Source organism: Oncorhynchus clarkii, chromosome 22 (assembly GCF_045791955.1).
Source record: "Oncorhynchus clarkii lewisi isolate Uvic-CL-2024 chromosome 22, UVic_Ocla_1.0, whole genome shotgun sequence".
Lineage (NCBI taxonomy): Eukaryota > Metazoa > Chordata > Actinopteri > Salmoniformes > Salmonidae > Oncorhynchus > Oncorhynchus clarkii.
This window is the reverse complement of record NC_092168.1, coordinates 42,980,707-43,007,111: the sequence shown is the minus strand read 5'-3', so window position 1 is coordinate 43,007,111 and position 26,405 is coordinate 42,980,707. Positions and strand designations below refer to the sequence as shown.

The 26,405-nt window shown below is 42.1% G+C and overlaps 2 protein-coding genes across 3 annotated transcripts in view; one reads left to right on the top strand and one right to left on the bottom strand.

Moving 5' to 3' along the window:
• Window positions 1-26,405, top strand: part of LOC139380929 (major histocompatibility complex class I-related gene protein-like) — a 401,721-nt gene that overhangs the window by 1,446 nt on the left and 373,870 nt on the right. Inside the window, exons 2-13 of one of the 2 annotated variants that reach the window (XR_011628486.1) lie at window positions 1,009-1,266; window positions 1,365-1,643; window positions 1,886-2,194; window positions 2,531-2,599; window positions 2,829-2,867; window positions 3,127-3,159; window positions 3,319-3,357; window positions 3,560-3,589; window positions 3,950-3,997; window positions 5,000-5,057; window positions 5,246-5,265; window positions 5,402-5,739. Coding sequence is in view for 1 of the 2 variants with exons in the window: in XM_071124097.1 (XP_070980198.1) it covers window positions 1,009-1,266; window positions 1,365-1,643; window positions 1,886-2,194; window positions 2,531-2,599; window positions 2,829-2,867; window positions 3,127-3,159; window positions 3,319-3,357; window positions 3,560-3,589; window positions 3,950-3,997; window positions 5,000-5,057; window positions 5,246-5,265; window positions 5,402-5,406 (1,187 nt within the window). In the remaining variant the exon portion in view is untranslated. Of the gene's footprint in view, window positions 1-1,008; window positions 1,267-1,364; window positions 1,644-1,885; window positions 2,195-2,530; window positions 2,600-2,828; window positions 2,868-3,126; window positions 3,160-3,318; window positions 3,358-3,559; window positions 3,590-3,949; window positions 3,998-4,999; window positions 5,058-5,245; window positions 5,266-5,401; window positions 8,430-26,405 lie in introns of those variants that run through there. The other variant, XM_071124097.1, reaches the window with a different exon arrangement.
• LOC139380927 (aryl hydrocarbon receptor-like) overlaps window positions 12,374-26,405 on the bottom strand; it is a 54,713-nt gene continuing 40,681 nt past the window's right edge. The window contains exons 6-12 of the mRNA XM_071124095.1: window positions 25,598-25,728; window positions 25,119-25,321; window positions 24,820-24,929; window positions 20,695-20,836; window positions 17,432-18,910; window positions 16,621-17,341; window positions 12,374-13,595 (exon numbers count right to left, since the gene is read on the bottom strand). Of these exons, the coding sequence (XP_070980196.1) occupies window positions 13,521-13,595; window positions 16,621-17,341; window positions 17,432-18,910; window positions 20,695-20,836; window positions 24,820-24,929; window positions 25,119-25,321; window positions 25,598-25,728 (2,861 nt within the window). The 3' untranslated portion in view covers window positions 12,374-13,520. The remainder of the gene's footprint in view (window positions 13,596-16,620; window positions 17,342-17,431; window positions 18,911-20,694; window positions 20,837-24,819; window positions 24,930-25,118; window positions 25,322-25,597; window positions 25,729-26,405) is intronic.

Below are 26,405 nucleotides of genomic sequence, written 5' to 3'. Positions count from 1 at the left end.
TGTGCAGGGATACTGGAGTAGTGAGGTAAATATGTACATGTAGGCAGGGATTGGGAGAAAGTGACTTGTAGCACGATAAATAATATTATAATAAACAGTATGGCAGCAGTAATGCAGTTAAGAAAAATATGCGTTCAGTAACAAATTAATAAGTAAAAAAATAAATTAAAGTAACAAATAATTAAAGAGCAGCAGTCAAATAACAATAGCAAGGCTATATACACAGGGTACAAGTACAGGGTCAATGTACAATGTGCGGGGACACCGGTTAGTCGAGGTAATTGAGGTAATATGTACATGTAGGTAGAGTTAAAGTGACTATACGTAGATAATAAACAGAGAGTAGCAGCAGAGTAAAAGAGGAGGCATGCAAATAGTCTGGGTAGCCATTTGATTAGCTGTTCAGCAGTCTTATGGCTTGGGGGTAGAAGCTGTTGAGAAGCCTTTTGGACCTTTTGGATATCAATGTCCCAGGTTTTAACAGTTGACCAGGTAGGTCATAAATGGCCTGTTCACTGTTATGCTACTAGTGCTACCATGATTATTATACTGTTATGTTACTAGTGCTACCATGATTATTATACTGTTATGCTACTAGTGCTACCATGATTATTATACTGTTATGCTACTAGTGCTACCATGATTATTATACTGTTATGTTACTAGTGCTACCATGATTATTATACTGTTATGCTACTAGTGCTACCATGATTATTATACTGTTATGTTACTAGTGCTACCATGATTATTATACTGTTATGTTACTAGTGCTACCATCATTATTATACTGTTATGTTACTAGTGCTACCATGATTATTATACTGTTATGTTACTAGTGCTACCATGATTATTATACTGTTATGTTACTAGTGCTACCATGATTATTATACTGTTATGTTACTAGTGCTACCATGAGTTCAGTAAGTAATTGTGTGTGTTTATGTAACAGTATTGCTTCCGTTTCCATCCATTAATTCATACCTGTGCTTGTTTTTTTTTCTTTTCTAGCTACCCATTCCCTGAAGTATTTCTACACAGTGCTCCCACAGTCTACTGGCCTTCCAGAGTTCAGCGCTGTTACTTATCTGGATGAGGAACCAATTTATTTCTATGACAGTTCTACAAAGGAAGTGGTAGCTCGACAGGAGTGGGTAAAAGAAGCCGTGGATCCAGACTTCTGGAGAAGAAATACACAAATTCTTAAGGCGACTGAGAAGGTGTTAAAAAACAACATGGCCACTGCAAGAGATCGCTTCAACCAGACAAGTTAGTACGCCGTCATCAGAGCATGTTTTGATAGATGGCTAACCGTAAACACTCATTGAATATTGAAGGATCGATGTTACTATGTTGTTCCCTTTTAGGTGCCCGTACATTGCAGGTAATGTACAGCTGTGAGTGGGTTGAGGAAACTGGTGCTACAGAGGGACATGAACAGTATGGATATGGAGGAGAGGACTTCCTGTTATTTGATCTGAAGAATGAAAGATGGATTGCACCTGTTCGGCAGGGACACATCACCAAAATAAAGTGGGACGCTAATGTTCCTAAACTTAAAGCCAAAATTCACTATCTAACCCACACATGTAATGAATGGCTGAACAAATATGTTTCCAATCGGAGACGCATGCTGCAGAGGACAGGTATTGTTGTTATTGTTACGACTTAGTTTGTTTTTACACAATTTTAGTAGGTTTACTATTTCCATGTCTTGGAGATTCTAATTACATGTATACATACAGTTAGATCTTTCAAACAAACTTGTCCAGTAGCCTTCCTATGGAATAGTGTACAGCCAGATAATGTCATCTGAATAACAAAATAACACTATAGAGATGTATGTATTTGATCAATATCCTGATGTTTGTATATTTGCTTTCCACAGTCCCACCGCAGGTAACTTTGTTTCAGAAAGAACCCTCCTATCCTGTGACCTGCCATGCAACAGGCTTCTATCCGAACGCAATCATGATATTTTGGAGAAGAGATGGGGTAGAAGTCCATGGTGTGGATGTGGTGCATGAAGAGACCCTGCCTAACGGGGATGGGACGTATCAGAAGAGAACCCATCTCACTGTGTCCCTTGAAGACCTACAGAAGAACGACTACAAATGCACTGTCAAACACAGCGGCAATGATGTGGTTCTGTCTGCTAACAGGGACAGCATTCGTGGCAACAGCAGGAATACTCAGGGTTAGTAGTACTCCTATTATCTAAGTCAGTTCTCAAGGACCCTGGGAATTCAGGATTTTGTTTCTAAATATTACATCTAAATGTTATGTCCTAGACTTCTATATGTTATTAATCTATTAGCAAACCAGTTGTATATGGCAGCCTCTTTTCAAACGTGCATTCTTATTGGCCACTGTGAAAAGTGATGTTGTCATCCTCTGCCCCTAGAGTCTGATCAGTTTTAATCACAATTAACACAAAACTTGATTAATTGTCTCGTCAATGTCTTCACTAATAGTGTGATGTGTGTCATGAAATCAAATGTATTCACAATGAGCAATTCTTCTTTGATCTCAGGGGTTTCCATCATCATCATCACTATCAACATGGTCTTGATATCGGTCATATTGGCCTTCAGTGTGATTGGTACGTCAAGCCCTCTTCACCATTATAGACACCAGCAGACACACAAATGTGGCAACAACTTAAAACATCCAGTACATTTGAATGTCAATAATACACAACACCATAGTGTTACATGTCTGTTGTTTTGTCATTGAAATGATTGAAACAGAAATGATATGATTTAGATTACCAATGATGATGAGAGAAGGTATTAACTAATTGCCACACCTGTTCTCTCCTATTATCCTAGTGCTTGTCTTAAAGAGAACGATGTACTGCAAAGGAAAAGGTAAGTACCCACCTATTCTTTTAAGCACTATGTCCCTGTTGATAATAGTGCAACATGAGGGGTTTGAAACGACTTTACTCAATTGCTGCAGTGTCTACTAAACAATACAGTGATCATTATATTGAATTTAACAAATATTCTGACATTTAACTCTTAGTTTATTGGAATAACATTTATTTTCAGTCTTACACGGGGAAAGGTTAGTCAGTTTTGAAATTCTGAAGCTATAATAGTGTTAATCTTTCGACTATCCTTCTAGAACCAACAACTGGAAAGGAAAAACAATGTCCAAGTGAGTACTGAACTGTGTTGTGCTGTATGCAATAGAGGAGTGAATCCTTTACGAAGGATTTCATATCAGTCAGTAACCTACTCAACTATACTCAACTTTCCTTACTGAAAAGGTGAGGTGGAAGTGATTGTGAAATGTTCCTTTTTTCCCAATTCTCAGTAAGTCGCCTGGAGAAGAATCTTCTTCTGCTCAACAATTGTGAGTATTCAGATTTCTATTTTACTCAAATATGACCTTTCGGCAGTTAAGAAATTCAGTCTGGTAGTTGTTTCCCTTTTCATTAAGAGTATAATTTGAGGAGTTGGAACATTAAAGAGCTTTGCAAAATGTATGTAAATAATCCGTCAAGGCATTTCCTCCAATACTGATTGAAATAAAAACTATATTTATTTCCCCCTAGCAAAACCTGCTGAAATGGAGAAATCAAAATGTGAGTACTGCCAGGCAGAGTTATTGTCAGTGATAATACATTTTATATTGATAAGTGCTCCCCCCCCCCACACTCACTTGTATGTCTTCAATGTACTTTCCGTACTGAAACCTGGGAAATTAAAGCAGGGAAGTACAGACTCAGCAATATGACATCACCATACACGGTGAGGAGCCTAGATGGTCTGTGGTGGAGAGACTTCATAAGTCACCCAACTATTCTGGTGATGTCCTATCACTAAGTCTTCCACTAATGCATTCTTGTTTAAATGTCCCCGGTGTCAGTAGGGAAAGTAGAAACCTATGTGATTTTCACAGTTTAATGTTGACATGTTAAAATAAGAAATATGTTGCTTTTCAGTGAGCCATTCAGCTGATACTCTCCAGTGCCCGACTGAAGATACGACAGGTAAGAATATTTATTCCTGTATTTGTATAGCTTCATAGTTGGAGTTGAAAACGGGTTCTTCAATGAACAATCTGAAACCAGTCAATGAATGCAAAGGAATCTAAATGTCACTTTAAATGCACCAATGACTTGATGCAGACTCCCCATCAAGGTATTTTGTGGACCTGAAGACACTGTAGAGTTTTGAGTTTATTAGTCATCCAGACCTCTTATAGGTTCTTAAAAATAGTCTGGATGGTGGCCTCCCCCCATAAATTATTTTCATTTTGTTGTTTATTTATCCACACGTCACATGTACAAATGTAGCTCTGTTATTTTTATTTTACCGTTGTTTTACCAGGTAAGTTGACTGAGAACACTTTCTCATTTACAGCAATGACCTGGGGAATAGTTACAGGGGAGAGGAGGGGGATGAATGAGCCAATTGTAAGATGGGGATGATTAGGTGACTGTGATGGAATTTATCCAGGACACCGGGGTTAATACCCCTACTCTTACGATAAGTGCCATGGGCTCTTTAATGACCTCAGAGTCAGGACACCCATTAAACGTCCCATCCGAAATACGGCACCCTACACAGGGCAGTGTCCCCAATCACTGCCCTGGGGCATGTTAGTTGCTTGTGCATGGCGGTTGCAATGCCAGGGTTGTGGGTTTGATTCCCACGGGGGAGTAGTAGGAAGAAATTATGAAAATGAATGCAGTCACTACTGTTAGTCGATCTGGATAAGAGTGTCTGCTAAAGGACTAAAATGTGAAGCATAATCATGGAGGGTGAGGGAGATAAAAATCAGATAGCTTGTGGTTGGGGATCTTACTCAAACGCACACAATACTGTGAATTTTGTCAATAGATTATGTTCATTTACAGGATATGCTGTTTACATGCTATGAAAAATATCCAACTAATATTGTAGTGCAATCCATTGAAGTAATTAATCTTCCGCTGTTTTAAGGTGAATTTTGTTCAGGAAAGTTCAGGATGAATGTTTTCATATTTAAGGTTCCGACAGAAGCAGAACAATTTCCTCAAGCTCTTCTGATGACTCTGGAGACTCTACGTAAGTATCCATTATGTTGTGATCCTTATATTGAATAAAATATGCATGTAAAGTAAATGTTTTGAATCCTGTGTGACAGATGAACTTGTGCATTGATTTTGTACATGGATATAACTTTGGAAGTGCTGTGCTTTGTTCTCTGATTTCATAAAAAAAATAAAAAATAATAATCTATGCTTTCCCCCTAGAACTCCTTTTGTCAAGAAACGTAAGTTGGGATCTGTTTAACATCTTATTTGCTGTATGTTCTTGAATAGTTGTAATATGTTTTAATTACACAAATCTGCTTTAATAACATATCTGCTAATAGTGCTGATAGTATATTCTCTTTCCTATGTTTTTAGTCTAGTTCGACTGCAGTTGGAAGGCTGTCTTATTTTGTGATCTTGGACACCTGAATTATCCGTGGAGTTACAAAATAGAGTGTTTGGAATTTGTTATTTCAGTATATTGGCTACCATACAAAGCTCTCAAACTGCTAATGTATGCAAAAGGTGTGTGTGGGGGGGCAGTGTAAATTGTTAAGGACAACCAACCCAATTGGCAATTGTATCGGGACTCTGGAGTAACTCCTTGGCTATTTTAATTGAATGTTCAAATTTGACTTTGTGTGTTGTAGTGTATGACAACTTCAACTATAAACTGTTACAGACCTATATCCATCCTGCCCTGCCTATCTAAGGTCACTGACCATCTCGAATCCCACCGTACCTTCTCCGCGCAATCTGGTTTCCGAGCCGGTCACGGGTGCACCTTAGCCACGCTCAAGGTACTAAACAATATCATAACCGCCATCGATAAAAGACAGTACTGTGCAGCCGTCTTCATCGACCTTGCCAAGGCTTTCGACTCTGTCAATCACCATATTCTTATCGGCAGACTCAGTAGCCTCGGTTTTTCTGATGACTGCCTTGCCTGGTTCACCAACTACTTTGCAGACAGAGTTCAGTGTGTCAAATCGGAGGGCATGCTGTCCGGTCCTCTGGCAGTCTCTATGGGGGTGCCACAGGGTTCAATTCTCGGGCCGACTCTTTTCTCTGTATATATTAATGATGTTGCTCTTGCTGCGGGCGATTCCCTGATCCACCTCTACGCAGACGACACCATTCTGTATACTTCCGGCCCGTCCTTGGATACTGTGCTATCTAACCTCCAAACAAGCTTCAATGCCATACAACACTCCTTCAGGACTTCAGGAAACAGCAGAGGGAACACCCCCCTATCCACATCGATGGAACAGTAGTGGAGAGGGTAGCAAGTTTTAAGTTCCTCGGCATACACATCACAGACAAACTGAATTGGTCCACTCACACAGACAGCATTGTGAAGAAGGCGCGGCAGCGCCTCTTCAACCTCAGGAGGCTGAAGAAATTCGGCTTGTCACCAAAAGCACTCACAAACTTCTACAGATGCACAATCGAGAGCATCCTGGCGGGCTGTATCACCGCCTGGTACGGCAACTGCTCCGCCCTCAACCGTAAGGCTCTCCAGAGGGTAGTGAGGTCTGCACAACGCATCACCGGGGGCAAACTACATGCCCTCCAGGACACCTACACCACCCGATGTCACAGGAAGGCCATAAAGATCATCAAGGACATCAACCACCCGAGCCACTGCCTGTTCACCCCGCTATCATCCAGAAGGCGAGGTCAGTACAGGTGCATCAAAGCTGGGACCGAGAGACTGAAAAACAGCTTCTATCTCAAGGCCATCAGACTGTTAAACAGCCACCACTAACATTGAGTGGCTGCTGCCAACACACTGACACTGACTCAACTCCAGCCACTTTAATAATGGGAATTGATGGGAAATGATGTAAATATATCACTAGCCACTTTAAACAATGCTACCTTATATAATGTTACTTACCCTACATTATTCATCTCATATGCATACGTATATACTGTACTCTATATCATCGACTGTATCCTTATGTAATACATGTACCACTAGCCACTTTAACTATGCCACTTTGTTTACATACTCATCTCATATGTATATACTGTACTCGATACCATCTACTGTATCTTGCCTATGCTGCTCTGTACCATCACTCATTCATATATCCTTATGTACATATTCTTTATCCCCTTACACTGTGTACAAGACAGTAGTTTTGGAATTGTTAGTTAGATTACTTGTTGGTTATTACTGCATTGTCGGAACTAGAAGCACAAGCATTTCGCTACACTCGCATTAACATCTGCTAACCATGTGTATGTGACAAATAAAATTTGATTTGATTTGATTTCCGTGGCCTCCAACTGCTCTTAAACGCTAGTAAAACCAAATGCATGCTTTTCAACCGTTCGCTGCCTGCACCCGTACGCCCGACTAGCATCACCACCCTGGATGGTTCTGACCTAGAATATGTGGACATCTATAAGTACCTAGGTGTCTGGCTAGACTGTAAACTCTCTTTCCAGACTCATATCAAACATCTCCAATCTAAAATCAAATCTAGAGTCGGCTTTCTATTCCGCAACAAAGCCTCCTTCACTCACGCCGCCAAACTTACCCTAGTAAAACTGACTATCCTACCAATCCTCGACTTCGGCGATGTCATCTACAAAATAGCTTCCAACACTCTACTCAGCAAACTGGATGCAGTTTATCACAGTGCCATCCGTTTTGTTACTAAAGCACCTTATACCACCCACCGCTGCGACCTGTATGCTCTAGTCGGCTGGCCCTCGCTACATATTCGTTGCCAGACCCACTGGCTCCAGGTCATCTACAAGTCCATGGTAGGTAAAGCTCCGCCTTATCTCAGTTCACTGGTCACGATGGCAACACCCACCCGTAGCACGCGCTCCAGCAGGTGTATCTCACTGATCATCCCTAAAGCCAACACCTCATTTGGCCGCCTTTCCTTCCAGTTCTCTGCTGCCTGTGACTGGAACGAATTGCAAAAATCGCTGAAGTTGGAGACTTATCTCCCTCACCAACTTCAAACATCTGCTATCTGAGCAGCTAACCGATCGCTGCAGCTGTACATAGTCCATCTGTAAATAGCCCACCCAATTTTACCTACCTCATCCCCATACTGTTTATGTATTTACTTTTCTGCTCTTTTGCACACCAATATCTCTACCTGTACATGACCATCTGATCATTTATCACTCCAGTGTTAATCTGCAAAATTGTAATTATTTGCCTACCTCCTCACGCCTTTTGCACACAATGTATATAGACTCTCTTTTTTTTCTACTGTGTTATTGACTTGTAAATTGTTTACTCCACGTGTAACTCTGTGTTTTCTGTTCACACTGCTATGCTTTATCTTGGCCAGGTCGCAGTTGCAAATAAGAACTTGTTCTCAACTAGCCTACCTGGTTAAATAAAGGTTAAATAAAAATAAAATAACGAATACATGCTCTATTGATCCTCACTTGTTAAGGATATGGTTGCATATGGCTCAGGTTAATGTATCTAGCCTTCCTAACAAAATACATGAGCTTTTTAACTTGGTCAACATAAATAATATTCATATTTTGGCTTTGACCGAAACACATTTAGATACATCTGTAAATGATGGGCAAATGAACATTCATGGATATAGTTTACTGAGAAGAGACAGGAATAGGAATGGTGGGGGTGTAGCACTGTATATTCAGAATCATATACCTTTTAAGAGGAGGGATGACCTTAATGTATGTCAAGTAGAGGCACTATGGGCTCAGGTACATCTGCCTCACCAGGCAGCAATATTGGTAGTGTGTGTGTATAGACCTCCTAGCTCTAAGGTGTCCAATTTGGATGACTTATGCACTGGGTTTGACCAGGCCACAGATAGCAACAAAGATGTATTTATCTTGGATGATTTTAATATAAATTGGAAGGATCACAATAATTTGAATAGAACAATTGATGAGATATGCCAAGAACTGTGGTTTGAAACAAATGGTTAATGATACTACTAGTTAAGTTGAGTCATCGTTCAGACACATGCATTGATCTGATCTTCTGTAATATACCATTGCGATGCTTAAAAGCCAGATCAATTCCAGTGGGCTGGACAGACCATAATATTGTGACCATAACCATGAACACCAAGATTCCAAAGAAACCCCCTAGGATTGTGGTTAAGAGAAATTGTAAAACATTTAATCATGAGTTATTTCTAAATGATTTGGCTGCTGTACCCTGGGAGTTTATTTATCTAGAGGATGATTTAAATCACACTACAGAATGTTTTATTGATTTGCTCACTGAGGTAATGGACCATCATGCCCCTATAAGAAAGAGTACAGTTGGTGCTTGTCCATCTCCATGGATTGATGATGAACTGGGTGAAGCTTTTTCTCAAAGAAATATGGCAAAAGTCTTAGCAGCCAAGTCAAAATTTGAAATTGATTAACAGAATTATAGAACATTACGTAATTATGCAGTTAAATTGAATCGAAGGAAAAAAAAGTAATTTTACAACAATGCTTTTACTGATTGTAAAAATTATTGTAAAAAGGTATGGAACACAGTTAAGGGCTTACTTGGTACATCTATCTCATCATGCCCATCTAGTGTGGAGTTTGACGGGAGAATGATAACAAAACCAGTTGATGTTGCCAATCATTTTGCAGATTTTTTTACAAAGAAAATTAATTTACTGAGCAACAATGTAAACATACATTCTTCCAAACAAGCAATTGTCCAATGGATTTATGATCATATTATGATCAGTGGAGGAGGTGTTAAACCTACTGAAGTCATTCCCTGATGGTAAATCTACAGGTTATGGTCTTATGGACAATTTTTTGCTTCGCTGTGCTGCTCCCCAGATTGCAGTTCGGAGCTCGGAGCTTAAGAATTTCACAGCACCCTGCAATTACATATGTGACCCTGTGCATGTAACTAATACACTCTAAACTAAAACTCCTTCCCACTCCACCCACATGGCGTTTGTTCCCCTCTGGCGGACCTCTCGCTGATCACAAAGCATCATGGTGAGTACTGTGGGCCGAGACGAGGCTCCTCAGTCTGGGTCATTCCTCAGTCTGGGTCATTCCACTATTAAAGCTGAAACAACAACAACGATAAAAGAAGCCTCGTCAGCGAACCCAAATTTATATTTTGTCTTTTGAAAAGCCCCGGACAAGCCAAGGGCTGTAGAGGCTACTGGGCACAGAAAGATGCTACACACACACACTAGAAAGCATGCTCAAATATTGTAGTCAGCTTCCCCCCCCCCCCACTCTGTCAGTGACATCTAGTAAAAACTCATATTTTACCGAAATAATTAAAGAGGACTAGAGCCATCCTTTTAAAATAAGGGGTCTACTCAAACTTACCATGTCTGGTTTTAGGCGAGGATATGATGGGGGGAAAAAGCAGCCCTGGCCAACTCTGAACTCTTATTAAGAAGCAGAGAGAGAGCGGTCTGGCCAAATAGCAGTATGAGTATGGAGGGGAGAGGACAGTGAACAGGCCATGCCTTTAAAAGCCTGTCTGAATACTTCTAAACCATCATAAAGAGCTATTTTAGTCTGCCTCTTTCATGTGATTCATGCTTTTCATATTTGTCTCCATTGGACATAGTTATTTTTCAGATGACTCATTGAATATTATAATAATAATACCTGGGATTTATATAGTGTTTTCATGGACCCCAAAATGCCTACCATGCAAACTTGTATTCAAACTTTAAACTGTCAGACTTGATTTGGCCTAATAAAAAAATGTATCAACCCCTACAAAAATCTGCATGAATTCTAATCCACAATAATTAACATTTCCCGTATCAATGTGATTGCAAAAATCATTTATTTCAAACGACCAAAATAATACATTTAAAACAAGCAGTCAAAGGCCTTGGGTCAAAATGTATCTCATAACAACTACATCTGTTCCTGTTCACATGTTAAAATAAATTCAATGTGACTGAGTAAAAGACTCAAAATAAAGTTCTCAATATGTTAAATGAATTGAGTTTCAGTAGTATGGCACCAATTTGGAATATCAGAAGAGTCCAACTTTTTTTGTGACATGTGAGAGTACATGTACAGTACATTTGGAAAGTATTCAGACCCCTTCACTTTTTCCACATACTGTACAGCCTTGTTCTAAAATGGATTAAAATGTTATCTTTCCTCATCAATCTACTCACTATACCCCATGACACAGCATAAACAGGTTTGAAAAATCACCTTTACATACTGTACCCGTCCAAAAGTTTGGACACACCTACTCATTCGAGGGTTTTTCTTTATGTTGACTATTTTCTACCTTGAAGAATAATAGTGAAGACATCAAAACTATTAAATTACACATATGGAATCATGTAGTAACCAAAAGAGTATTAAACAAATTAAAATATATTTTATATTTGAGATTCTTCAAAGTAGCCACCCTTTGCCTTGATGACAGATTTGCACACTCATCATCCATTTAAGAATGATGGAGGCCACTGTGTTCTTGGGGACCGCCAATGCTGCAGAAATGTTTGGTACCCTTCCCCAGATCTGTGCCTCGACACAATCCTGTCTCTGAGCTCTACAGGCAATTCCTTCGTCCTCATGGCTTGGTTTTTGCTCTGACATGCACTGTCAACTGTGGGGCCTTATATAGACAGGTGTGTGCTTTTCCAAATCATGTCCAATCAATTGAATTTACCACAGGTGGACTCCAATCAAGTTGTAGAAACATCTAACGGATGATCAATGGAAACAGGATGCACCTGAGCTCAATTTCGAGTCTCACAGCAAAGGGTCTGAATACTTATGTAAATAAGTATTTTTTTGCAAACATTTCTAAAAACCTGTTTTCACTTTGTCATTATGGGGTATTGTGTGTAGATTGATGAGGGGGGAGAAAATGTCATTAATTTTACAATAAGGCTGTAACATAACAAAATGGGGAAAAAGTCAAGGGGTCTGAATACTTTCCCGAATGCACTGTACGCATAATGCAAATAGAGTCAACACAAGAGTTCGATAAGCAGCAGTGTTTTAAAACAAGTGAAATGACGCAGAACTTTACATACCTGTACTTCTCAAAACCATTGCTGTTTGTTTACACTTTAAAAAAAAAAATCATATTGTTAATAGGCCACATCAATCATATTAAATATATCAAACATTTTAATAGTAAAAAACAGAAAGGGGAAAGAAACCAAGTTGATTCTGAAACCACATGTGTATCACATTTCAACTTAAAACACAATAAATGACAATAATGGTAATAATAACAAAAATAATGACGATAATTATTGTAACAACTACAAGGAAATCTCTTTTCAGCATCTCCATGATGAAATAATTATATTTAGCACTACTGCCCAAATTATTTAGTATTTACAGAAAACATTCAACATGGTATCCTTCCAGAAGAGATCATTTGGTTTTCAGATTTGTCAGTGAACTGTCATTAGATCAACATCATAAGACTGGAATAGTTGCTGGCAACGTTTAGTATCTGACGATATACAGTACTTCCCATCTCATCAAGATGGTATGTTGTAAGGGATGTTAGAGGAATGAATCACAAATGAATAAATACTGAATTCAAAGCAGCCTTCAGCTAGTTCAGAGTCAGTTGACCTTAGTATTGGACAAACTCTCACAGAGGTACAAGATGTCAACGACAACAACAACAAAATGATAATTCAAGTGAACAAAAATATGACAATTGTACAGAAGTGTGAGAACATCAACCGATCACCTGAAATATAATACCGCAAAAAATAGAACAAAAAGACAATTGTTACAGATTTCCCAACCTCAAATATTAAAAACGTAAAAGAAGGTCCATCTCTGTATCATTTTTTGGGGGGGACCTAAATAACCCTAGTTTCCCTGACCGACTACCGTATCTGCATCACTGGGTGCTTGAAATAAAGTGCAGGATATTCTAGACCTGTTTTTCCTTTACATGACGTAATGTTCCAAAACAATTCATTAACGTTCCCCAATAGAGGAATCTCATGAGCACTGGACGTTGCATTTGAAGGTTCCATTCCTGTTGTATGACAACTCATGACACCGATCATGATGTCACGTGTCACAACAAATCATAAATGTGATGGTGCCGTAAGCATCTATACATGCAGGGTTAGGTGGTGTCTCCATGACTACCAATGACCATGTTGTACTTCCACCAGGACTAAAAATATATATATTTTTTACATTTAAAAACAGAAACAACAATTCTAAGACTAAGATTATTTTCTTCTGAGTTATTTTAAAAACTGAATAAAACTCAACTTTAGCGCTCCGACGTCATATTGTAAACAAAGGACTCAAATTATAATTATGTTATTATGAAACATCAAACCCAACCAAACAAAAGTACCAAAAATATTTAGGCCTAAGTGATGCTTTTGTTGTCAACTAGAGTAACAAGCTGGTCCAGTGGTAGGGTGGGTGGGTGGGACCCTCCAGTCAGTTAGTGTCCCCTGGAGGTCCCCAGTCAGAGGTAAAAGCCTGAGGTCTGGGGGTCTGGAGAGTGTCAGGGCAGGGGAGTTGGCCGTTAGAGGGCACCACTCCTATTGGGCAGAACACAGCCTCCTGAGTAGGTCCCGTTAAGAATGCAGCCATTTTCCATCTGAGAAAAGAGGAAGAAGACATGGAGACAATGAAGGGAACCTGCCTTTCAGCTTGTGAATGGTATGACGTTGATGGTTGACTACCAGCAGCAGATTGACACCTGAAATACCAATGACTCTATTGTCAGCAATATTGGCAATTTAACTTCTTGGTGACAGGGGGCAGTATTTTCACGTCCGGATGAAATGCATGCCAAATTCAACTGCCTGCTACTCATCCCCAGAAGATAAGATGTGCATATTATTAGTGGATTTGGATAGAAAACACTCTGAAGTTTCTAGAACTGTTTGAATCATGTCTGTGAGTATAACAGAACTTATTTAGTAGGTGAAACCCCGAGGACAAACCATTCAGATTTAGTTTTGTTTTGAGGTCACTCTTTTCAATGGGTTTTCATTGGGAATCCAGCTTTCTAAGGGACCTTCTTGCAGTTCCTATCGCTTCCACTGGATGTCAAGAGTCTTTAGAAATTGGTTGAGGTTATTCCTTTGTGCAATGAAGAAGTACGGCCATCTTGAATTAGGGTCACTTGTAGTGTACTGTTAGATAGAGGCGCGTGACCAGAAAGCTAGCTACAGTTTGTTTTCCTCCTGTATTGAACACAGATCATCCCATCTTCAATTGTATCGATTATTTACGTTAAAAAATACCTAGAGTTGTATTACAAAAGTCGTTTGAAATGTTTTGGCAAAGTTTACAGGTAACTTTTGAGATATTTTGTAGTCACGTTGCGCAAGTTGGAACCGGTGTTTTTCAGGATCAAACACGCCAAATAAATGGACATTTTGGATATATATCGACGGAATTAATCAAACAAAAGGACCATTTGTGATGTTTATGGGACATATTGGAGTGCCAACAAAAGAAGCTCGTCAAAGTTAAGGCATTAATTATATTTTTATTTTTGCGTTTTGTGTAAGATAATAGCATTGTTTGCTTTCGCCGAAAAGCCTTTTTGAAATCTGACACGTTGGCTGGATTCACATCAAGTGTAGCTTTAATTTGCTATCTTGCATGTGTGATTTAATGAAAGTTTGATTTTTATAGTAATTTATTTTAATTTGGAGCTCTGCATTTTCCCTGGCTTTTGGCCAGGTGGGACGCTAGCCCACATATCCCAGAGAGGTTAATAAAGAGCTGTTGATAGATACATTCTCAATATCAAACATCATCAATCTAAAAAAATAATTTAAACTTACGCTTATTCATTTTGTGATTTGCAGTATTAATTATGGAAGTTATTTGTGAATGAATGGTGATTGTAATTTATCTAAACACATTGTGGCCCTGAATAGCACCTCCCGTCCTGGTGTGAACTATGGAACATTACTGTCTCTACAGAACCCGTTGTCTTAAATTTACAATCAAATGCTTGTCAGTTCCCTTTAAATAGTGGCCATTAATTAAATGCTACTCTTAGAAAAAAAGGGTTCCAAAAGGGTTCTTCAGCTGTCCCCATAGGACCACTCTTTTTGATTCCAGGTAGAACCCTTTTTGGTTCGAGTTAGAACCCTTTTGAGTTCCATGGAACCCAAAAAGGTTCTACCTGGAACCAAAAACGGTTCTACCTGGAACCAAAAATGGTTCTTCAAAGGGTTATCCATATGGGGACAGCCGAAGAACCCTTTAAAGGTTCTAGATAGCAACTTTTTTCTAAGAGAGTACTGACCCTGAACAGACAGAACAAGTGCCACAAAAGGGGTGCAATAATTACATTTTTTATTTTTTTATTGTTGAATAATCATGAGGGGATTAATAATTATGTTATTGTTGACAGGAGGAGGAGGAGTGAAAGTAGGAATCAGTCAAGGAACAGTTAGCACCAGATGTCAGTGTCGAAGTTACAGGGCTTCTACTGTGTGTTGTGTCTTACTGTATGAGTGGCCATTTATATAAACTCCATTATGTTCACTGGAGACACTGTCCAGCTTGCAAGGCCTCTGAGAACCTCTGTTAGGGACCATTGTCCCAGCTTTGTTGTATCCGCCACTGTTCCTCAATCAATATGAACATTTTAGGAAGAGGTGTACAGATGTAGAATCTTAATTTGATCACCCAGATGCAAGATAACTTTCCTGCAATGCAGGACATTTAAAATGTGTAGTGTATGAGGTTTAAAAAGGCTTCTGATTTTCCCTTACACAAAATGTATCAACCCCTACAAAAATGTCCATTCATTATAATCCACATAAGAATAAAAAATTCCCGCTGTAGCAAACTGGCTCAAATTAAGATGCTACACGTATAAAAGCTGATGAACCCTTCTGTAAATAATCTAGTTCTTAGGCAGTGCATATTCAACTAGCAGACCCATAACCTTAACCCTTACCGTAACCTCCGCCCTAACCTTAACCCTACCATTAATCGTAAACCAGCCCGAACCTTAACCAATTTCTAATCCTATCCATAATATCCACCCTAATGCCACTGTCAGGAGCTCTCACCCAAAGGAATAGAATTAGAAGACTGAGTGTACATAACATTAGGAACACCTTCCTAATATTGAGTTGCAGCCCCCTCTTTTGCCCTCAGAACAGACTCAATTCGTTGGGACACGGACTCTACAAGGTGTCTAAAGCGTTCCATAGGGATGCTGGCCCATTTTGACCTTAATGCTTCGCACAGTTGTGTTCAATTGGCTGGACGTCATTTGGGTGGTGGACCATTCTTGATACACATGGGAAACTGTTGAGCGTGAAAAACGCAGCAGCATTGCAGTTCTTGACACAAACTGGTGCACCTGGCACCTGCTACCGTACCCCCGTTCAAACACACTTAAATCTTCAATCCTCTGAATGGCACACACACAATTCATGTCTCAATTGTCTCAAGGCTTAACATTCCTTATTTAACCTGTCTCCTCCCCTTCCTCTACACTGATTGAAGTGGATTTAACAAGTGACATAAATAAGGGATCATAGCTTTCACCTGGATTCACCTGGTCAGTCTGTGTCATGGAAAGAGCAGGTGTTCTTAATGTTTTGTACACTCAATGCATGAATATATAATCCCTGGGGTCTCACCTTACTGTGGTTGGGGTGGTGAGGGATGTCAGAGGTCACCATGTCATTGGCCTCCAGTGAAGAGTGTCCAACCACAAGGATCTGCTCTACTGTAGCAGAGGGAGGAGGGCACTGCACCTGAGCCAAGGGAGGGGGCAGCTTCTCCTGCTGCTGCTGCTTGTGGTTCATCCTCTGGTAGGACGAAACGGCAGCCCCGGTCCCGTGGTGCTGCCCGTTCCCCCCATATGTACATCTGTTGATGGTACAGTCCATGCCGGGAACATCAGCCATAGTGTAATTCATACAAGCGTCTACGGTGGTGTGTGTGAGGAGAGGTACCTGGCCATCGTTAAGGCAGGGGTTGCTGTTCAGGATGGTTTCCCCAGAGGGGTTGCTGTTTAGGGTGGTTTGCCCAGAGGGGTTGCTGTTCAGGGTGGTTTCCCCAGGGGGGTTGCTGTTCAGGGTGGTTTGCCCAGAGGGGTTGCTGTTCAGGGTGGTTTGCCCAGAGGGGTTGCTGTTCAGGGTGGTTTGCCCAGAGGGGTTGCTGTTCAGGGTGGTTTTCCCAGAGGGGTTGCTGTTCAGGGTGGTTTTCCCAGAGGGGTTGCTGTTCAGGGTGGTTTCCCCAGGGGGGTTGCTGTTCAGGGTGGTTTCCCCAGAGGGGTTACTGTTCAGGGTGGTTTGCCCAGGGGGGTTGCTATTCAGGGTGGTTTGCCCAGAGGGGTTGCTGACCAGGGTGGTTTCCCTAGAGGGGTTGCTGTTCAGGGTGGTTTGCCCAGGGGGGTTGCTGTTCAGGGTGGTTTTCCCAGAGGGGTTGCTGTTCAGGGTGGTTTGCCCAGAGGGGTTGCTGTTCAGGGTGGTTTGCCCAGGGGGGTTGCTGTTCAGGGTGGTTTGCCCAGGGGGGTTACTGTTCAGGGTGGTTTTCCCAGGGGGGTTGCTGTTCAGGGTGGTTTTCCCAGAGGGGTTGCTGTTCAGGGTGGTTTGCCCAGGGGGGTTGCTGTTCAGGGTGGTTTGCCCAGGGGGGTTGCTGTTCGGGGTGGTTTCCCCAGGGTGGCAGTAGCTATTGTCCTGCCATTGCTGTTTGCCAGCTGGGAGATGCTCTGTGTGTGTGTTTGGAATGCCACACACTCCGTTGAGATTAGCGCCTGGATGTTTGGCATGGCTGTGAGGGAGCGGTATCTGGACCAGGGCCTGCTGCTGCTGGAGGTAGTGTTGACGTTGGTGGGCTTGCCGCCAGTGATGGTCCCCATCCGGCTCTGACGCCTTTCCATTTAACAGAGTCTGGGGGGTGTGACAGTCGTCAACCGGTACCCCTGTATTGGCTAGAATGTGTAGGGATGTCCATTCTCCGTTGTGTATTGGCTGACTCTGCCCCTGCAGTCCATTCACCACTGGATGGGGCAAGTGGTTGCTATGCTGGACCCAGTCTTGGACTGCCCTCCCTGGCTGCATGTTGAGGTGCTTCTGCATCTGCTGAACTATGGGGGCATTATGGGGAACGTACTGAGGGTACACATTGGTGGCAGAAGTGGGATTACTTTCAACAGGAGCCTTTGTTGTTTTTGTGGTGGTTTCTGGGGCATTTGTTCCTGGGATAGTGGAGGGTACCTGGTCCCCGTCCTCTACCCCATCTGTATTTGCCTCCAGGGAGTCGTGGATGTAGGACAGGATTTCATCGTTGGTCAGCAGGTCATCCAGGGTGGGAACCCGCTCGGGGTCCATCTCCACCCGGATCATCCTCTCGTCCAACAGCAGCAGCTCCAGGTCCTCAGCGCTCAGTCCCAGGCCCTCCAAAGCCCCAAATAGTTCCCCGTTGGAACAGTTCTCCCCATTGCCTCCATCCCCATTCCGGTCCACCCCACCCCCCGGACCCCCCAGGGACAGGGAGTCCAGGGTCGCCAGCATAGGGTCGAAGCTCGATGCCGGTTCTGGAAGGCCCGTACCCACCACTCTGTTGGACGACTCATCCCAGCCCTGGAGCAGGGCGGTGGGGTCGGAGTCAGAGAAACCGACCCGGTCTCCGAACAGACTGCTGTGGAAGGACAGCTGGGGCTCCAAGGCCGGCTGGCAGACATATACAGACTCAGCCTGACTCATCAGCGCCCCCAAGAGGGATCCCGGGTCCAGGCCATCCCTGGACACCCTGTCAATCCGGCCCTTCTTGGACTTGTTGCCGTTCTTCTCGGAGCCCTGGGTGCTGTGGTTGAAGCGTCCAATTGGATGGCTGGACTGGTAGAGAAGGGCCTCTCCCGTGGCGAAGGTAAAGGGGAGGTGCATGGAACGTTTACGTAGGTGTTCGCCTCCTTCCTCCTCCCTAAAAGGATAGGAAACAGACAGTTCTCAGACTCTTTCTCGAACCCACTACCCTGGCATTACAAGTACCATGCCTACTAACTGAACTACAGAGCACCATGTTCTACTAGAACTGCTACAGAGGACCATGTTCTACTAACTGAACTACAGAGTACCATGCCAACTAACTAAACTACAGAGAACCATGTTCTACTAACTGAAATACAGAGAACCATGTTCTACTAACTGAAATACAGAGAACCATGTTCTACTAACTGAAATACAGAGAACCATGTTCTACTAACTGAACTACAGAGGACCATGTTCTACTAACTGAACTATAGAGGACCATACCTACTAACTAAACTACAGAGCACCATGCCTACTAACTGAACTACAGAGCACCATGCCTACTAACTAAACTACAGAGAACCATGTTCTACTAACTGAACTACAGAGCACCATGCCTACTAACTAAACTACAGAGGACCATGTTCTACTAACTGAACTACAGAGCACCATGCCTACTAACTAAACTACAGAGCACCATGCCTACTAACTAAACTACAGAGAACCATGTTCTACTAACTAAACTACAGAGAACCATGTTCTACTAACTGAACTAGAGGACCATGCCTACTAACTAAACTACAGAGCACCATGCCTACTAACTAAACTACAGAGCACCATGCCTACTAACTGAACTACAGAGAACCATGTTCTACTAACTAAACTACAGAGAACCATGTTCTACTAACTGAACTAGAGGACCATGTTCTACTAACTGAAATACAGAGCACCATGCCTACTAACTAAACTACAGAGCACCATGCCTACTAACTGAACTACAGAGCACCATGCCTACTAACTGAACTAGAGGACCATGCCTACTAACTAAACTACAGAGCACCATGCCTACTAACTGAACTACAGAGAACCATGTTCTACTAACTAAACTACAGAGAACCATGTTCTACTAACTGAACTAGAGGACCATGTTCTACTAACTGAAATACAGAGCACCATGCCTACTAACTAAACTACAGAGCACCATGCCTACTAACTGAACTACAGAGCACCATGCCTACTAACTGAACTAGAGGACCATGTTCTACTAACTGAACTACAGAGCACCATGCCTACTAACTGAACTAGAGGACCATGTTCTACTAACTAAACTACAGAGCACCATGCCTACTAACTGAACTATAGAGGACCATGTTCTACTAACTGAACTACAGAGCACCATGCCTACTAACTGAACTATAGAGGACCATGTTCTACTAACTGAAATACAGAGAACCATGTTCTACTAACTGAGCTACAGAGGACCATGTTCTACTAACTGAGCTACAGAGGACCATGTTCTACTAACTGAGCTACAGAGGACCATGTTCTACTAACTGAGCTACAGAGGACCATGTTCTACTAACTGAACTACAGAGCACCATGCCTACTAACTGAACTATAGAGGACCATGTTCTACTAACTGAAATACAGAGAACCATGTTCTACTAACTGAGCTACAGAGGACCATGTTCTACTAACTGAGCTACAGAGGACCATGTTCTACTAACTGAGCTACAGAGGACCATGTTCTACTAACTGAGCTACAGAGGACCATGCTCTACTAACTGAGCTACAGAGGACCACATAATCCCTTCCTCCATCTGTGTTGTCTGATGTCATAACTGTGTCATAACTGTGTCCCTACGTCTATGAGGACTGAGTATTTTCTGGCCAGGTGACCTGACAAGGAAAACGACTGTTCCTAGACAGTGACAAGGCCCAGGGGAGTGCACGTACATCAGAGGCCTCTGTGTGGCGATGATGTAGTCTGGTTTTCCATTCTTGTACACCAGCCTGGCGTTGGCCTGGACCCACTTCCAGAGGTTGTCCTTGGTGAGGAGCCTGAACACGGTCAGACCGCTCTCCCCTGTCTTCATCACTGGAACCACAGGACACAGTTGTTTAGGATGGGCGGGTACACATTCACATTCAATTCAAGCTACAGCACTAGTAGGCAGATGTGGCAACGGGTACAGTAGATTAGGAATCAGGTTCATGGTTCAACTCTGAAGATACCTAGCTAGGTACCATTGCCTGTTATATTTACTCTGTACTCTGGCAAGGAGTATAAGGCAATGGTAGCTAGAAATCTAGAATCTAGAGCAAATTCCATAAGGCAGAGTGGGTAACTAGATGTACCCTGTAATATTGTGTTGGTAACTGCACTATATATACAAAAGTATGTGATCATCCCTTCTTCAAATGAGTGGATTTGGCTATTTCAGCCGCACCCGTTGCTGACAGATGTACAAAACTCGAGCACATAGCCATGCAATCCATATAGACAAACATTGTCAGTAGAATGGCCTTACTGAAGAGCTCAGTGACTTTCAACGTGGCACTGTCATAGGATGCCACCTTTCCAACAAGTCAGTTCGTCAAATTTCGGCCCTGCTAGAGCTGCCCCGGTCAACTGTAAGTGCTGTTATTGTGAAGTGGAAATGTCTAAGAGCAACAACGGGTGAGCCGCGAAGCAGTAGGCCACACATCTGGCTAAAATATTACCGTAGCTCTGTTGGAATCAGATACATTTGACACCTTCTGGAAACAGAAGACAGGAATGACGGAGTCCATCCAAATCATCTTGGTTGCTGGACTCTGTCCACGTATTTCAAGGCTGTGTTGAAACAATGACTTATCAATGACCCAAGACCAGCTCAGTTAATTCTTACCATTGTGACAATGAGTCGTCATAATGCTGCAGCAAATGTACATTATCCAAGGGGCGTTGGCAGACACAATGTAAGTAACTTAATTGATGTCCTCCTAATTGCCCTGAATACTTGTTTATCCTACAGCTATTGAAGGCATTAATCATGTGCCTATGAATCAGAGTTACACTGTTAGCACTGAGACGGTGTGCTGTAGTAGGAAGTCCCGTTTGCAGCTCACTGTGCACTATCAGCTCCAATATAAATAACATGAACAAGTCTACTTCTGATAAGCTTCTCAGTAAAGCATTAAAAACAAATCAAGCAACCCAGAAAAGTGCTAAAAATAACCCATATTAACATATGCAGCCGAAGAAACAAAGTTTGTGAAGTTAATAACTTATTTGTAACAGATGACATCCATATTCTGACTATCTCTGAAACTCACTTAGATAATACCTTTGATGATACAGTGGTAGCAACACATGGTTATAACATCTACAGAAAAGACAGAAATGCCAACGGGGGAGGTGTTGCTGTTTATATTCAGAACCATATTCCTGTAAAGCTTAGAGAGGATCTAATGTTAAATACTGTTGAAGTAATATGGCTACAGGTTATTCTGCCTCACCTAAAGCCCATTCTTGTGGGAAGCTGCTATAGACCACCAAGTGCTAGACCACACATGGATAACATGTGTGAAATGCTTGATAATGTATGTGATATCAACAGAGAGGTATATTTTCTGGGAGAGGTCATATAATAAGCTTTGTGGTGATTCTTATGTTGATGATGTAAATCAAATTTGTTGGTCTGTGGTGTGTAATTAGGAGCAACCAGATGCTGTACTTGACAAATGATGTGACTAAACTAAATAGAAAGAAACTACACTATGAAACAAAAATAAATTATATAAAGAATGATAGTAAAAAGCTTTGGAGCACCTTAAATAACATTTTGGGAAAACGGCAAACTCGGCTCCATCATTGATTGAATCAGGGGGCTCATTCATCACAAAACCCACTGATTTTGCCAACCACTTTAATTACTTTTTCATTGGCAAGATAAGTTAGGCATGACATGCCAGCAACAAAAGCTGACACTACACATCCAAGTATATCTGACCAAATTATGAAAGACAAGCACTGTCCTTTTGAATTCTGTTAAGTGAGTGTGGAAGAGGTGAAAAATTGTTATTGTCTATCAACAATGACAAGCCACCGGGGTGGAAAATTACTGAGGATAATGGTGGACGATATTGCCACTCCTATTTGTCATATCTACTAGAAAGTGTGTGCCCTCAGGCCTAAAGGAAAGCAAAAGTCCTTCCGCTAACCAAGCCCCCTTTACTGACTCAAATAGCCGACCAACCAGCCTGTTACCAACCCTTAGTAAACTTTTGGAAAACATTTGACCAGATAAAATGCTATTTCACAGTAAACTAATTGACAACAGAATTTCAGCACGCTTTAGGGAAGGACATTCAACAAGCACAGCACTTACACAAATGGCTGATGATTGGCTGAGAGAAGTTGATGATACAAATATTGTTGGGGCTGCCACAAAGAGGGACTTGGGAAAATTGCAGTTGGCTCAGAACAGGGCAGCACGGCTGGCCCTTACAAGTACATGGAGAGCTAACATTAATGACATGCATGTCAGTCTCTCATGGCTCAAAGTGGAAGAGAGATTGACTTCCTCATGACTTGTTTTTGTAAGAGGTGTTGACAAGCTGAAGTCACTGAGCTGTCTGTTTAAAATACAAGCACACAGCTCGGAGACCCATGCTTACACCACAAGACATGCCACTAGAGGTCACTTCACAGTCCCCAAGTCCAGAACAGACCATGGGAGGTGCACAGTACTTCCATGACTACATGGAACTCTATTCCACATCAGGTAACTGATGCAAGCAGCAGAATCAGATAAAAATAAATAAAAAAACAGGTACAAATACACCTTATGGAACAAGGGGGACTGTGAAGAGACACACACAAAGGTACAGACACACACATACGCGCTTGCATTCTATATTTTCCTTTTTCTATTGTAGATAAGTAGTGGTGTAATAATTTTATATGATGTACTGTTTTATATTTTGTTTTATATGTAATGTGTTTGGACCCCAGGAAGCAGCCAATGGGGATCCATAATAAATACAAATACACAAGATAACAGAACGGGACAGCGGAGTGCCGAAGCACGAAGCGCGTAAAAAATCACCTGTCCTCGGTTCCAACACTGACTACCAAGTTCCAAACTGCCTCTGGAAGCAACGTCAGCACAAGAACTGTTCGTCGGGAGCTTCATGAAATGGGTTTCCGTGGCCGAGTAGCTGCACACAAGCCTAAGATCAACATAAGCCATGCCAAGAATCGGCTAGAGTGGTGTAAAGCTCACTGCCATTGGACTCTGGAGCAGTAGAAACGTGTTCTCTGGAGTGATGAATCACGCTTCACCATCTGGCAGTCCGAGGGAAGAATATGGATTTGGCTGATGCCAGGAGAACGCTACCTGCCCCAATGCATAGTGGCAACTGTAAAGTTTGGTGGAGGAGGGATAATGGTTCGAGGCTGTTTTCATGGTTCAGGCTCCTTAACTCTGTAGCATACAATGACATTCTAAATGATTCTGTGCATCCAACTTTGTGGCAACAGTTTGGGAAAGGCGCTTTCCTGTTTCAGCATGATTACCCCATCGAACACCTTTGGGATGAATTGGAACGCCGACTGCGAGCCAGGCCTAAACGCCCAACATCAGTGCCCGACCTCACAAACACTTGTGGTTGAATGGAAGCAAGTCCCCGTAGCAATGTTCCAACATCTAATGGAAAGCCTTCCCAGAAGAGTGGAGATTGTTATAGCAGCAAAAGGGGGACCAACTCCATATTAATGCCCATGATTTTGGAATGAGATATTCGACGAGCAGGTGTCCACATACTATTTGTTGTAGTGTATATGGATTATTGCTGCTGATCATGTAGTGTATCTGTGGCCTATCCTATCCTCTAGCAGCTCTGCGGCTTTGCTCAATCTGCGCCGTAATCCACTGGGATTACTTGGGAAAGCTGTCCGAACTCTGTGACCACCATCTTTGACCTGGTCATACCCGGCCTCACCAATGTTTTGAGGACAGAACCAATTCAACCCAATCCAAAATAAATACTCCCATCTTTGTATTTTTAGGTAGACATAATGGAGATGAGGCTTACTTCGGACATGGTTCTCAGCGCAGTACAACATATCCGCCGCATGGATAAACTGATACCCAGAGCCTCGCACCCGAAGTTCAGCTTCAGTATACCCAAGCACAATTTTCCCCCTGCAAAAGGGATGATGTCAATAAACAATTATTTCACATCATATAATAACCAGTACTACATAACAATAGCAGTATGACTGACAAATGACAGTCTATTCAATACTATTGTAATAGTAGTCTATTTATTTTGATGATTGCAACTGTCACCACAACATTATCATAATAACAAGGAAGTCAAAGTGAGCGTACTTTGCGTCGCAGGCCATGGGGGTGAAGTCCAGCTTGTGTTTGGTTCTGAAGGTCATGTTCTTGGTCCTGATCTCCAGGATGGAGGGGGGCTGGAGAGGCGTAGCGATGGCAAACAGGGCCAGCTGGGGCGGCGCCTTGACCCTGTTTTCTTGCCGCTGGTTCTGACCACGCAGGAACTTCAGCCTGCCCTGCAGACTCAGGGCCTGGCAGGGGGGGGGGACACAAACATTTTGTCTTAGACATGTATCTTTTCGTCTTCGATTGTCCATGTGTTTGAATAGCTGTCCAAAGTCTATCCAACAACAATCTGATTTACATCCATCAAAATTGTATTTCAACGTGTATTTCACGTCACCCTATGTCAATGTGTGAGCTTTCCTCTGAGTGAGCTTAAAATACTAATAGACCATCACTATTGGGAGGTGCATTCGGTCGGGGTGAGGTGTCAATAACACCTACCAGGAAGCTGAGAGACTCACCAGGAAGCCAGAGGAGTTGTCCAGGAGGCAGCGGAAGCGACACACTAAGTTCCTCTCCAGGAAGGAGGAGTTCTCTGGTGGGAACTGCTCAGGGTTATAGGTCACAGTGGTGCCGCTCTCCGGCTCCACATCTATGGATCACAAGATATGACATGTTCAGACCAGGCTTTTATCATCAAAATCATCTAACCACCTATTGCACTATATTTGGAAACGATCCTCAAGATTACAGCATACAGTTCAGTCACACTGTAGAAACAGAGCAAAATGTGTGCAACTTCTCTAAAATGGTCATACAAACAGGTAATCAGTGACAACCTGATTATGTAATCTCATGAAATAATTATTATTTTTATGATATTACAGGAATTCATCAACACAAAAAGCTAAATGAATAACAACATTGTTGACTGTGTGTTGACATGAATGTTTGGGCTTGAAAGAAAAGCTGACGTGAGGTGTCTGGCTTGGGTGTCTGCTGAGAGATGTGTCATGACACTTTAAACAAAGCCTTATTCAATATCCCTCAGCACATTCTAAATGCTAACTGTTCTGCTTCTGTTCTTTTCTGTATTCTGTTTTGACCCGACTGTGTGCCCTGTCCTCAATGGGCGTGGTCTCCTGGCTCTGTTGAAAATACACTTATGTAATTAGCACCAGAGGCTAATGTCGTCTTAGCTCGACTTGTGATGGCTTCCTCTCTTGCAGGGGAAGAACAAATGTGCAACACCACCCACTAGTGGAGAGTTTAAGTCAGTGCACAGGCCTGAGCCTTTCTTGAATGTTTATGAGCATTTTTTATTATAGA